This window comes from Neomonachus schauinslandi, chromosome 11 (genome assembly GCF_002201575.2).
Source record: "Neomonachus schauinslandi chromosome 11, ASM220157v2, whole genome shotgun sequence".
Taxonomy (NCBI): Eukaryota; Metazoa; Chordata; class Mammalia; order Carnivora; family Phocidae; genus Neomonachus; species Neomonachus schauinslandi.
In genome coordinates, this window is record NC_058413.1 from 65,915,920 (window position 1) to 65,929,283 (window position 13,364).

A 13,364-nucleotide genomic window follows, 5' to 3' on the forward strand; every position below is an offset into this window, starting at 1 on the left:
AAATATTTCTTTAATAGATTTAAGCAGAGCTACTTTATAATCTTTCTGAGAATATTCCTTTTTCTGGGGTTCTAATTCTTCTATTAGTTGTATATCTGATTTTCCCACAGTGTGGATTGTTTCCATGTGGATTATTGTGAATCATGAATTTATTTTCACTGGGGTATTGTTTTTCCCCTCGAGGGATTCCATACAGCATGGCTTGTGGGAGTGTCCTCACAGAGAAGTTTGACTTTGCCTTCTGCCAGGAAGGTTCTCTAGCCGTATCGTTGGCAGGGGACAGTATTTTACACTCATTTCTTAACTATGTGTATATTATAAATGCAGACTCTAAATATACATGTGGTGAAGGCTTAGTGTTTTGGTTTCTTCCAAGAGACATTCTTTCTCTCACAAGCCCCTTGTCTTTTGCCTGGCTTGCCCGGCAGAGCCTGTCTCTTCTTCCCTGAGGGTGTAGTAACCACTGAAGGCTCCTAGTTTTCTGCAGGACTCTCAGGGCCAACATCCTGCCTTGTACGACCCTGCTGCCTGGGTGTGGACCCATCTCCAAGCCTGAATGATGAGAAGGAAACAGCCATGAAAATGGAAGGACATTCAAGACTGGGGAAATAAGCACGAAGGCTCTGCACACGGCTCTCAAGGGAGATGGTGGTGGCAGATGCAGCTGTCAAAGTCTTCCTTCCAGCTCCAAGAGCAAAGTACAGAGGGGCTATATGGGTAGCCTCTTAACAAGTCAGTATCGGTGGGTGGATCTTGGAGTAATCTAGTAATTTTTTATCCTTGGGCAAGTTTCCCTTTCTCATTTTTGTAGTAAGAAATGTCACACAAAAAGATGTTGGGTTTGCAAGGGGACAGTGCTGCCCCATGAACCATGCCTCCTGGTATTTTTGTCCTGTGTTCTCCCCTCTCTTGGAATCTGGTAGGATCTATGATTTGCTTTCACTAGTGGAATGTGGTGGAAATTTTATTGTGCCAGTCCCACTCTGATGTGAACCTCAGGTATCAAGTGTAGGATGGTATGTGCACGTGTGTGTGTGTGACAGAGGACAGAGAGAGATTGAGGGAGACTGAGAGACAGAGAGAGAGAGAGAACCAGACATATAAAGATGGAGAGACTCAAAAAGAACATTTTCCTGGTGCAAAAAAGCAGATGATTTTTTTTTTAAAGCAGTTATTTTTTTTTTTAAACTATCATTTACCTTTTTCTTTATCACTCCTCCCAGCACCTTAGGAACCTCTATTTTAGGGTTGGGAGCCAGAGGGAAAGGGGGTGGTTTCCCTCCCGAGCCCATGGAAAGGCGGAAGCTGCTGCTGACCTCACAGTCAGTCCAGGCATCAGACGGGGCTAGGGCCACAGGTGCAAACAGAAAGCAGACCATTCCCATCCATTCTGCTGTAAGTAACCCAAATGAGAAAACACATGGAGATGGAAACGGCCAGGGAAAACGTGTGACTCAGGCACCCGGCTCCGGGTCTGCAGGGCAGAGAGAGGGCAGGGAGGACGGAATGACTATGTTCGTCTCAACTCTGAGCAGCGCGCTCGCAGCCTTACGTGGCAATTACTTCTGCCGGGGTGGGTGCTCCCAGCGGCCAGACTCCAGGATAGTAACGGAGCTACAGTGACTCTTTTTCTGGGCCAAAAACCCTTAAGCTATATCCCCGTTAGTGGATAGGGGCAAAGAGGTGGAGCTTCTCAGTAGCAGGATGTTTGGAAAAAGACAAGCAAGTTGAAGGCAGGGGTCAACGTCTCCCAAAGTTCTTTCTTAAAATACATTGTATTTGGCTTCAAGGCTGCTGACTCACACCCTCCCCCGTCCGGGCATTCCATCCTGGAGCTACTCTAGTCCCCAGAGTGCCTGGGGAGACCAGCTCATTTCCCACCTTCAGTATCCACCGAAACATCTGCTTTAGCTTATTAGAGAGTCAAAACAAGCAACTGTCAACCCATCATCATTTCCACTTGAGGACACATTCCTCTCGGCTGATGCGTGCCCCTCCCCAGGCCCCCCACTGCCTGCGTGTCTGTGAGACTGGGAGCTGATTCCGATGATAAATGGAAGCGCCTCTCACATCCTCGTTTATCTAACCTCCTCACGCGAATAGCAAGACTTCTCTTTGGGGAGTCGTGGAATGACTTCTGACTCACTGGATAAGCAGTGGGCCCCGGACACAGGGAGCAGAAACCCGGCTCTCCAAGCCCATTGCACCCCCTTCTCTTCCCCTGCAGGGAACCCAGCAGGGTGGAAAGCAGTCTGCCCGAGTGGCCAGCAGACCCACGCTCCCCCTGCACTCCTGGTTCCTTAGCCTCCCGGGGCCCCAGGGTCCTCTTCCACAAAATGGGTACAGTAATACCTATGTTGCCAGCCAGGCAGGGATCTTGCGTGGTCCGAATGGAATCCTGGGGTAGGAAGGCATCTTAAAGAGTCTCTGAGGTTTACATTTCCTCCTGTAATAGCACCACCAACAACCTACACTTGAACACTTTCTGTGACAGGGAACTCATTCCCACAGAGAGTCAGGTACGCTGTGAGATAGCTCTGATTTGTTTTCAGCTGAAAACTGCCTCCTTTGCCATTCTACCAACTGGTTCTTCTCCATGTGGGTATATGGAAACAAGGTGAGCCCCTTTCTGGAAGAACAGCTTTCAGATATCTGGAGGTGTACTGCATCCCGATATGGACGGAGCAGTCCCTGAGTCCTCTCCCCACCAGGCTAAGCCTTTCCCCTCCTCACTGTCATGGTTACTGCTCTCCAAAGGCATGTCAGGGCATTTATGACCCTCACAGTATCCTTTCTGGACCCGAATGTGGTGTTCAGAATGGTCTGAAAGGGGGAGAGGGAACTGGGACATTTACCTCTCTTGTTCTAGATGCTACGCCTCTATTAATGCAGTTGACCCTCCATTAGCTGCCTTGGTGGTTATTTCTCAGTGGCAGCACCTCCTCTACGATCTCAGCTGTGAACACCTAACTTCCTGAGGACCGCCTCTCTCTGTCTAGCTCATTTTACCTTTTATCCAGCTCGGTCATTCTTGAGCCTCATTGATCGTGCATGTCACTGTCCCCTATCCTCCCCACAATGTCCTCATGTCCCTTCTTACTCAGCACAGACCTCAGGACACATGACCATCATCAGCCCCTTGAATATACTTGCAATTCTTTTTTTCTCTCTTGCCTATCAAAATCCCAACCCTGATTAAATCCTACTCTCTGCCTCTTCCTGTCCGGCATCCAGTTGAAACTGGCTAGAGAAAAACATGGAAATTGGTTAAATTCATGCCCAGTGATCTGCGGGGGGGCCCACGGGGCCATCCAGCAATCATCCCCTAGCGCCCTAGTTTGGACACTGCAGGTCATACCTTCTCCAGCCTTAAACCTCCACCACTTCTGCCCCTATCCTCACTCTCAGTGGATGACCTTGCCCTCAATCAGTGGGCCTCCCACACACCCCCACCTCAAATACCCACCTGCCTGCACCTGTGCCCAGCGCTCCCCCCCACCTCCAGTCCCTGCGGCCAGGCCTTTGTGCTCCTATCTAAGGCTAAGCCCTCCAGGTGTGCACCAGACCCTCACCCTCTCACTTACTCAGGAACTTTGGCCCCCCTAGCCCATACTCCCTTACTAATTTATTCTTTTATATAAGGTCCTTCCCATCCCATGTAACTACAGTATTATTTTCTTTCATCTTAAAAAACAACTACAACAATAAAATGCTTGCTTCTTATCCCCAGATAGGGAAACCAGATGAGGAGATTTACAAGCTCAGTGACCTGCTCCACAACATCACAGACCTAGAGGTGGTGGGGTCAAGAGTCAAGTCCAATTTTCCTGCCCCCAAAGCTACATAGGTCAGAGCGGCGCTCTCCCCAGCCCACTGCTTTGGTTTGAGTGGCTGAGCGCAGGCAAAGGAGGCCTTTGCCAAGGACGCCCAGCCAACCCTGCCATGACCTGCGCAAGAAAGGCTGAAGGTTTTCAGGTGACTAGGGGACCTGCTGGGTCTACAGGGGCCTGCTGAGTTGCCAGAACTCTGTCTTGATTGACTTGCCTGTCAGACTAAACATGGGTGGGGGGAAGGGCTGTTTCCAGAACTCCATCCCAGTCAGTACCATGCCAGCCACAGCAGGGTGTACGGGTGGCCATAATGGCAGACAGATGGGGCAGGTGAGGGGGGCAGAGCTGCCAATTATCACACACCCCAGTGCACAGATGACACCTCATAAATCTTGCAGGCCCACAGCCCGTGTAGCCTGCTCTGGTGGCTCATTAATGCCACCGGTCCTCAAGTACAGGTGGAAAATGACGGCTCACGTGGCAAGCTGCCTTCCCAAACCAGTTTGTCAGAAGGGTACACTTCTTTTCTCCACCACTCACCACATCCCTGTTCATGCCAAGAGCCCAGAACAGCTCAGCCAAGGGGGGTTTCTTCCTGGGATATCAGACACTTAACCACCACCCAGTCACAGGCCTTCAGTCATCGACCCTCTTCTCTCCCCTCCCTGCTCTCAAAGATTCTCCCACAGAACAAACCCATTGGCTTTGCATCTGCCAGAGACATGGGGTCAAGTTGCAATTTTCAGACCACCAGAAAAGCATGCATCTCCAACCTCTTGTTTGTGTATCTGCTGAACCAGTGTTGACTTGAGCCATACTTCAAAAGGAACAGGCTGACCCACTTACTTGTCCGTCACAGCTTGCATGAACTCGTCCAGCAGGTCGTCGTATTCCTTCCCACGCACGCGCTGGTGTTTCAGCCCGATGTACAAAGGGTCTCTGAGCAGCTCCTGGAATAGACGGTACCCGTTTGCTCAATGGTCCTGGGTTAGTGGGAAGGACCAGGGAGAGGAAGGGAGGAGGGAGTCAGAAGTGGCCTGTGGACCCCGCCTTGTCAGCTGTCATCTCTGGAAGGGTCTGGAAGCTAAGCCATTGACTGAGCTGGGACTCCTAGGTGGTTCCAACTTCAGGAACCAAGGATGCTTTGATACAGAAAATCCTCTCAGACAGAGCCTTCCAAACCCTGGCTGTAGGCGCTCTGGGTTTATTTTAAGGTTTTTCAACAGTGGGGCTATTGACATTTGGGCTTGGAATTCTTGGATGGGAGGGCTGAACTGCATACTGCAGAATATTTAGCAGCATCTTTGGTCTCTAACCACTAGAAGTCAGTAGCACCCCCAGTCGTGACAAAAAAAAAAAAAAAGTCTCTAACCACTGCCAAATGTCTATTGGGGGGTTAGAACTGCCCCTGATTGAGAACCCCTCCAGGCAGCATCTAGATTGAGGTATTTATTGGATCTTGTCCAAAGCCACTGATCTGGACTCGAATGAGAAAACACTTTATTCACTCAAAGAAAACTTACTGAATACCTACCATGTGCCTGGCACTGCGCTAGTCCTTGAAGGTACAAGGACAGAATATACAACCAGAGATTGCAGTTCGAGAAAGATGCCCACCTGAATACCAGCCTGTGTTAGGTAACCCACCCCACTCCACCTCCTGCAGCACTGTCACAGTGCTCACACACACCTCCCCACCTCCTCTCTACCCCCTCACACATCCACCCTGCATAGAATCAGTGGACCCAGTCATACACGTTTATGGATCGTCCATTACTGCTGACATTGGGCCCCACTGGGGATTTGTAAATGAGTAGGAAATGGTTGTTGCCTTCCATGTGCCCACGGTCTATTGCAGGGGGCTAATGAGTAAACAAACTCTACTACAGTGCAGAATGATAGGCTTTGGCACGAAGTGTGGTGCATGGAAGGACAGAGAAGGAGTAAAGTAATTCCCATTGGGGGACAGGTGGTGATTGTCATGAGGAAATGACCGAGCATTAAAAGATGGGCAGATTCTGGGGGCGTCTCGGTTGCTCAGCTGGTTAAGCGTCCAACTCTTGATTTCTGCTCAGGTCATGGTCTCAGGGTGGTGAGATTGAGCCCTATGTTGGGCTCTGTGATGAGGAGTGGAGCCTGCTTGAGATTCTCTCTCTCTCTCCCTCTCCCTCTGCTCCCCGCCCCCACCATCACACACACACTCTCCCCCTCTTTCTCAAAAAAAAAAAGGCAAGTTTTGACAGGTGGGTTGGGCCCTCCAGGTGGGGAAGTCAGCACAAAGAAGGGCTGGGGGCTGGAGGCAGACAGAAGATGTACCTGCTGTATTTAGGAAACAGGAAGTAATTCCATGTGTGAGGGTCTCCAGGAGTTATCTATTTGTGTCTATTTCATCAGACAGGAGCTCCTTGAGGATAAGCGTCGGTGTTACCCTCATCTCTATCTGAACCGCAGGACGTGGAGGTAAGGACCCCACAGCCCCGCCCTCGAGTGGCTTCCATTCACTCCGACCTCCATCCCTGACCCTCCATATGACCTCGGGCAAATCACAGGACCCCTGGGACCTGTCTTCTCATTCCTCAAATGGGGAGGAGAGGCCAGCTGCAGGGGGTGCTTGGGATGATGACATGGAATAATACGGGAAAGAGCTTTGTGCATTGTAACACATGCTATACAGTAAAGGCTGCAGCTGTAGCTTCCATGGCACTTCCTATGTGCCACATATTAAGGACTATTCTAAGTACTCGTATCTCCCCTCTGGTGGGATAGCCATGGAGGTGTGCAGCTCAGAACTCCCTGAAGAGAACCTGCTGAGGGCGGGGAGATGGGCGGACAGCCTTCAGCCACCACCTCCCCCTGGGTGGCTCCTAGCCCTGGCTGAACATGGCAGGGTCAAGGGCGGCCCAGGGCTGCCCTGCTGGCCCTCCTGCGGGAGACCTTTGCTCGGGGCCTCCTGTCACCCTGCCCGAGGCTTTCCCAGGACCCCACTGCAGGCTGGGCTCTTGGGACTGAGGTCTCCGTCCTCCCGCCTCTCCTGTCACAGGTCTCGCACCTGCACTGGGGTCTGAAGGCCTTACCCACTTGCCGACTCCTCCTGCTCCCCCTTTTTCTTCACGGGGGTCCCCCAAGAAACCTTTCACACCTCTGTTTCTAGAGGGGCCCAAGCAGACACAAAGGTAGGTCTTGCAATTTCCCCCATCTGACAAATGAGGCAATGGGGCACAGAGAGGTGAAGCAAGCTGCCCAGCCCCCGAGCTGGTACGGGGAAGAGTCGGGAGTCACAGCGAGGCTGCCTGGCTCCAGCGCCCATGGTCACTGCCACAGAGCCCTACTGTGTGGGCGGCTCGTTTGCACATCAACCAGAATGGACTCCGTTTTTGTTAGACACTGCTCTAGATCCATACTGTCTTGACGGCGCTGTGGAGGTGGAGGTCATTGTGCAAAAGTGTAGGGGACAGAAAAGAATAGGCAGGATCTGCCTTCCTAAACCCTCAGCTCCAGTGCTCATGCGCATCACCTGAGGCACCGCGGGTCTATGTTTAGCAAGAGGCCTTTCGTTTCTCACTCCCTTCACCCATGGGCAATCCCTCCTTGAGACAGGTTAGGATTCTGCCCTGGCAGGTGTATGTATTTGTGAGATAGAAGGATGACAGGGGGCACATCTGTGCCCCCCTTCACATGCCACCTTCAAGGTGACCCTCTGAAAGCCACTTAGAGGCAGCAAACATCCAGCCGAGGGCAAACCATAAATGTTGTGAAGACTTGATAGAAAGCTAGGCAGTTAGGGATGCCTGGGTGGCTCAGTTGGTTGAGCATCTGCCTTCAGCTCAGGTCATGATCTCAGGGTCCTGGGATTGAGTCCCACATCGGGCTCCTTGCTCAGCAGGGAGCCTGCTTCTCACTCTGCCTACCGCTCTCCCTGCTTGTGCTTTCTTTCTCTCTCTCTGACAAATAAATAAAATCTTTTAAAAAAAAAAGCTAGGCAGTTATTAAAATTGGTGGTTTTTAAGACTATGCAGCCACCTGGACTGACATGTAGGAGATTATTGAAAGTGAGAAAAGCAGGATACAAAACTACACAGATGTAACTTCAACTCTCTGAAGCACACACATACAGCCCAGAGGGCACGCAGAGAAATGATAAAAACAGTATCACTGCTGGCACCTGCAGAAAAGATTCACATTTTTAGTTCTTGTAAGAGACTTCCCCGGGGCCACAGTGAGTTGTAACTTGTAATGTTGCCAAGTGGCTGATTTGGATCACTGGTACATCAGGCAGCGAAAAGCGAATTTCTCAGTGTTCCATGTGCGGTTTGTGGGGCAAATCAGATTCTCCAGGAATACTGAGGAATTTTTGGATTTTCCAAAAATTTCTCAGTATATCTGCATTTAAAAGTCAAAGGCCAACTATAAAGAGGTACTACTGAGATAGAAGGGTGGCTATGAAAGCTTTAAAACATTCCTTATATTTTGCTTTTATATTAAAATTATGCCTGAAATACTTCATACCTAAGCACACATACACAAATTGGAAAGAAAATTTCTATATGGAGATAATACTAAAAAGAGCTTCTTCTCTTTATATAGAACTTTCAAATAATTCACTCCTGAATCAAAAGTAATGTGATCCTTCCACCTTACATATTGTCATCCCCATGCTATAGATGAAGAAGGTGAGCCAGAAAGTGGCTGAGCTGAAATTGAGCCTTGCTTTGCCTGGATCTCATGACAGTGTCCTTTCCCCCCAATATTCCATGTTGTGGGGACCAGGTGACCTGGGGGTGGCTCCTCACCCTCTGCCCGGTCCTCTGGAGGCACTCAGTCATGGCAGGGAAGGTGCGGGCTCTGATCCTGCAGAGGAGGCTGGGGAGCAGGGACAGCAGGACGGAAGCCGAGTCCCCATCGCCAGCCAGCTGGGCCTCCTCTGGCAGCAGCACAAGGTGGAGCACTCACGGATGTCTTGGCACGACGCGAAACAAGAAGTCCCCATCCTGCTCACTGTCCCACTGAGTGACGCGGCCATCAGAATGGCCGCCAGCAAGGTGTGGGACCCTTAGCTGGCCTGGACTCTCTCCTTGTGGCCCTCCTCTATCCTTGACTTCCTTACATAAATGCTTAGAAGTGTTTAGCAGCAAGTATTGCCAGATAAAATACAGAACGCCTGGTTAAATTTGAATTTCAGATAGGCAAGATTTTTTTTTAGCCTATGTCCCAAGTTTTGCATGGAGCATACATGGGACATATGCAAAAATGCAATTAGCTATTTATCTGAAATTTAAATTGAGCTGGCATCCTATAGTTTTCTTTGCTAAATCTGGTAGCCCTATCAGGAGAGGCAGAAGGAACCTTGAAAGCTGGCAGGCAGTGTCTACAGAGGAAAGAGCACTGCCTCGCTGGGTGGCCCTGCTCAGGATGCTTCCTCTGAGTGCCCGCAGTATGGTCTGGCTTTAGAATCAGAACGGGGTCTGGGCTTTGGAGATGGACAGACTTAGTTCGAATTTAGGCTCTGTCGCTTAGGTCTGTGACTTTGGGTTTTTCTTGGAGACAAAATGTCATGAAAAACAAAACTGGTTTCCTCCTCTTCACTTGCCCTCTCACTCCCTGAGCACTGGCTTTAAACTGGAAGATAGATGAAGCTTCTGGCTGGGAAAAATATTTATCTCATGTAGCAACAGGCACACGAAGAAGTTACTTGGGGAGCATCTGGGGGTCTGGGGAGGTCCTGGGATTGGGTTCACGCTGTGGACACAGCACACGTTCCCCCCTCAGGGTGGCAAGTATGCCTACCGCGCATGTCTTTGGGGGCTCAGTTAAGCCCAGGGATCAGCTATGAAGATCCTAGGAGGGGCACCCTCAAAGGTCACGTGTATACAGAGCGAGTGCATCTGACGGCACCACAGGGTGAGTGCGGGCTGTTTATCAGCTGCAGTAACGATGCTCTTACGAGGTGGACACGGCCCTTCAAGCCCAGCTCTGTTGGCAGCACCCCCAGGGATGGCCTGCTGGGCTCTGTGGACAGTCTGTTCCCATGTCTCCCCAAGAAGACATCCCCCCATTAGAACCCATTGAGGCTCAAGACTTCTGCCAGGAGAAGATTGTTAAGGCTCAGGGACCATTTTAAAGCCAAGCCCCGGGGTTGCCCTGCAGGACCTGTCATGTGGAGTGGCATGAGCATTGGGCTTGGAGTCAAACCTGGAGCAAGCCATTTCTGCTCTGCACCCCTTCTGGGTGAAATGAGGGGTCTCAATGAGAAGTACATTTGACCTTTGAACAACAGCTTTGAATGGCACAGGTCCACTTATCTGTGGATTTTTTTCAATAAATATAGTACAGTGCTCTAAATGTATTTTCTCTTGTGATTTCTTAATAACACTTGCTTTTCTCCAGCTTACTTCATTATAAGGGTACAGTATATAATCCATACCACACACACGATACGTGTTAATTGGCTATTTACATCATCGGTGAGGCTTCCAGTCAATAGTAGGCTATTAGTAGTTAAGTTTTGGGGACTGAAAAGTCCTGTGTGGATTTTCAACTGCGTGGGTGTCAGCACCCCTCACTCCTGCGTTGTTCAAGGGTCAACTGTAGCTCAGGTCCCTTCGACCGTGGACAGTCTGTGACACTGTCTGGCTGCATGTGGATGAAACAAAAGACACAAACCAATCCACGCACAGCCACGGAGGACCCCAGCAGGTGGGCCTATCGGGGGGGGGGGCGCTCCCTGGCTTTGTCCCTTTGGAACTAAATCATGGGATATCACCTCTTCATGGGATCGCTGCCCCACATATTTATTTTTCCAAACCTCCTTGGGGTTGGCAGGTAACAGTGACTCAGAGTTTCAGGGCTGTCGACAGCAGATGTTTTCCTTCAACAGGAAACGTGGAAGGGTGTTTTCCTTGACTCTGATTAGAGCTCCTGTTGCCCCCAGGAGTTTTCACAGAGCACGCGAGCGGACACACACACACACACACACACACACACACACTCTCTCTCTCTCTCTCTCTCTCGTTATCCCGACACTCCAGCCCCTCAATCAGCAAGGTTAAGCCTCTCTCCTATTGCTCTGGCTTGTTCTGGGGGAGAGACGTGCCCCAAGACTTCCGGGGAGGCGGGAACCTTGCAATCTTTTTTTTTTTTTTTTTAAAGAACTGTAGTGTGGGAAATCACATAATGAATGCATTTGGAAGAGCGAAACCACCGTCTTCCCAATGTTGGCCACTTTGTAAGTCTGGATTTTTGTGTCTTGAATTTTGTGAAGAGGGTCTGGGGGGAGTTTGCCTTTCTTTGGGGCGGGAGGACCGTGCTCATGGCGTCGGTAACCCCTGGGCCTGGGCATCCATGGGGCCCCCGCCTGCGTGAACCACCACCTTTCCCAGTCTTCATCACCCAGTCTGTAACACAAACGCCTGGCCCCTTGAAGCGGTGCACCACGGTGGACAAGGCAGCTCTGGAGCCAGAGACAGGTTCAAACTCTGGCTCTGACACTTAGCGCTGTGGGGCCTGAGGTGAGTAGTTCCCGTGTGTGGGTCTCAGGTTCCTCATCTCACACAGCCTGGGGAGAGTGAAATGAAGTTCAAATCCACAGAGGCCTCAAGCTACGCCTGGCACACCGCAGTGCTCGGAGCTGCTTTCTCTTTGCCCGCCCGCATGGCGTGGCAGGGGCGGCACCTGCCCTCAGTGCGAGTTCCCTCCTCTGAGCTGGGGAGTACTCCGGTCCTTCCTGATGGGAGTGGGGGCAGACCCAAGGGACGCTCTCTTCCTTCCACAGCCAGGAGGGAGAAGTGATTCAGAGGCCTAAAGCCCCAGGCGGAGAAGCAGACACTTGGAGGAGAAGGAACACATTAGCCATTAAAAATGATCAATTAGGTGACAGTGTTGAAATATAGTGTAGAATATTCCACTCAGGCTCTGGCTCTCATTTTTCTCCCTCATGCCTAGCAGAGTGCCTGACACCTACTAAACATTCAATAAACTTTTGCTAAATAAGTAGGGAGAAAGTGTTCATAAAATAACATTCATTGAGAAAATGAGAACAAAATTACGTGCATGTTACTCCATCTATGTTGATGCATAGACGAATATTGGAAAGGAACATGGATGGAGCATGGTGGGAGAGATGCCATTTCCCTTTCCTTCTAAGATTTTGAATAGTGTGTTCAGGTTACTTTAGTAATAAAAACTCTAAAAATCAAGAAATGACCTTTACTTCTAAAGCAGCTGGCACCCAGGCAGGCAGGGGTGGTGTGGGCAGACGGGGGCGGACAGAGATTAGGATCCCCGCCCTGCCACTCCTGGCAGATCTTCTTTTCGGGCAAATTAATTTCTCTGAGTTGTCAAGCTTACACAGGGTGGTCTGTGAAAAGTGCCTGGCCATGACTTACTCATAGCTTCCTGCCATCTCTTCTGGTGGGTTTATTATAAGTTGGGGCTAGCTCTAAGTTTCATCACATCATTGCAGGGTGTCGATCTTCAATGACATGGGATCTTATGCAAATGCTAGAGGCAACCCACACCCTTCCAGGGGATATAGTGGCCTTAGAATCAGACCCAATCTTGCTTAAAGTCAGCTTTTAGGAGAGAATGAGTAAAGGTCTCAATTAAATCCTGTTGGAACACAGTAGGAGGAATTGGATGGGAAGAACAGCTAAAACAAAGTTCACTACATTCATCCTCGCCTTCATGATTCCATGCATGTTGGGACCAAAGAACCATTTCTGCAAGACCCAGGCATCTGGTCTGGGGAAGAGAACCACAGCATGCAGCAGACCTTGAAGGCTGCTCTTGCCATCCTGCCTCCTGTCTCCTAGGCTGGAGGGGAGGCATATGGAGAAGAGCTTTGGAGGCAGAACACTCAAAAACCTTCTGGTCCAGTTCCTCATTGTACTGGAAGGGGCTCAAGTCTGAATAGGTGCGGGGACTCAGCTGGCTGTCAGTGGTGTCAGGACCAGGGTCCCCACTTCCCAGGCCAGTCCTTCTCCCACTACCCTTGTCCTCCCTCACCCCACTCCCACACCCACAATTTCCCAGCTTTTAAGCGAGGTCTGCCTGGCTGTCCTCTCACTTGATGGCATCTGTGGCTGAAGCCTGAATAAGCATCATTCCTTGCAAGGAGCCACAGTGCTCGTTCTTGTTTAGAAATGGGGATGTATGGTGTCCAGGGAGGAGGACGGCCATGCAAAGAGTCATGGCAAGTATCTTGAGAAAGATCACTGTGGAATGCGAGTAAGATAACCTTTTCGACCATATGAATCAAGAATCTAGAAGACCACTCCCTTTGCCTCAACATTTCTGTTTCTAGGACATAATCACAAGTAGAAACAAAGACTGATCTGCAAAAAATGGGCTCAGGGTAAAACTTATATTTGCAAAAAGATGAGAAGCAACCTGAGTGTCCAGCTGTGGGAGGTTTCCTCTGTAAACTGTGACACCCCAGGGAGTGGACATTGTGCAAAATGGCTAATGACCTGGGAGAAAACTCACCATATATACTAAGTTTTAAAAGCAGGATACAAAACTATATATTCAAACCCAATT

General features: G+C 50.1%; 1 protein-coding gene across 1 annotated transcript in view; it reads right to left on the reverse strand.

Moving 5' to 3' along the window:
• The window catches only part of ME3 (malic enzyme 3), a 202,317-nt gene that overhangs the window by 49,587 nt on the left and 139,366 nt on the right, over nucleotides 1-13,364 (reverse strand). Inside the window, exon 6 of the mRNA XM_044919338.1 lies at nucleotides 4,677-4,780. Coding sequence (XP_044775273.1) covers nucleotides 4,677-4,780 — 104 coding nt within the window. The remainder of the gene's footprint in view (nucleotides 1-4,676; nucleotides 4,781-13,364) is intronic.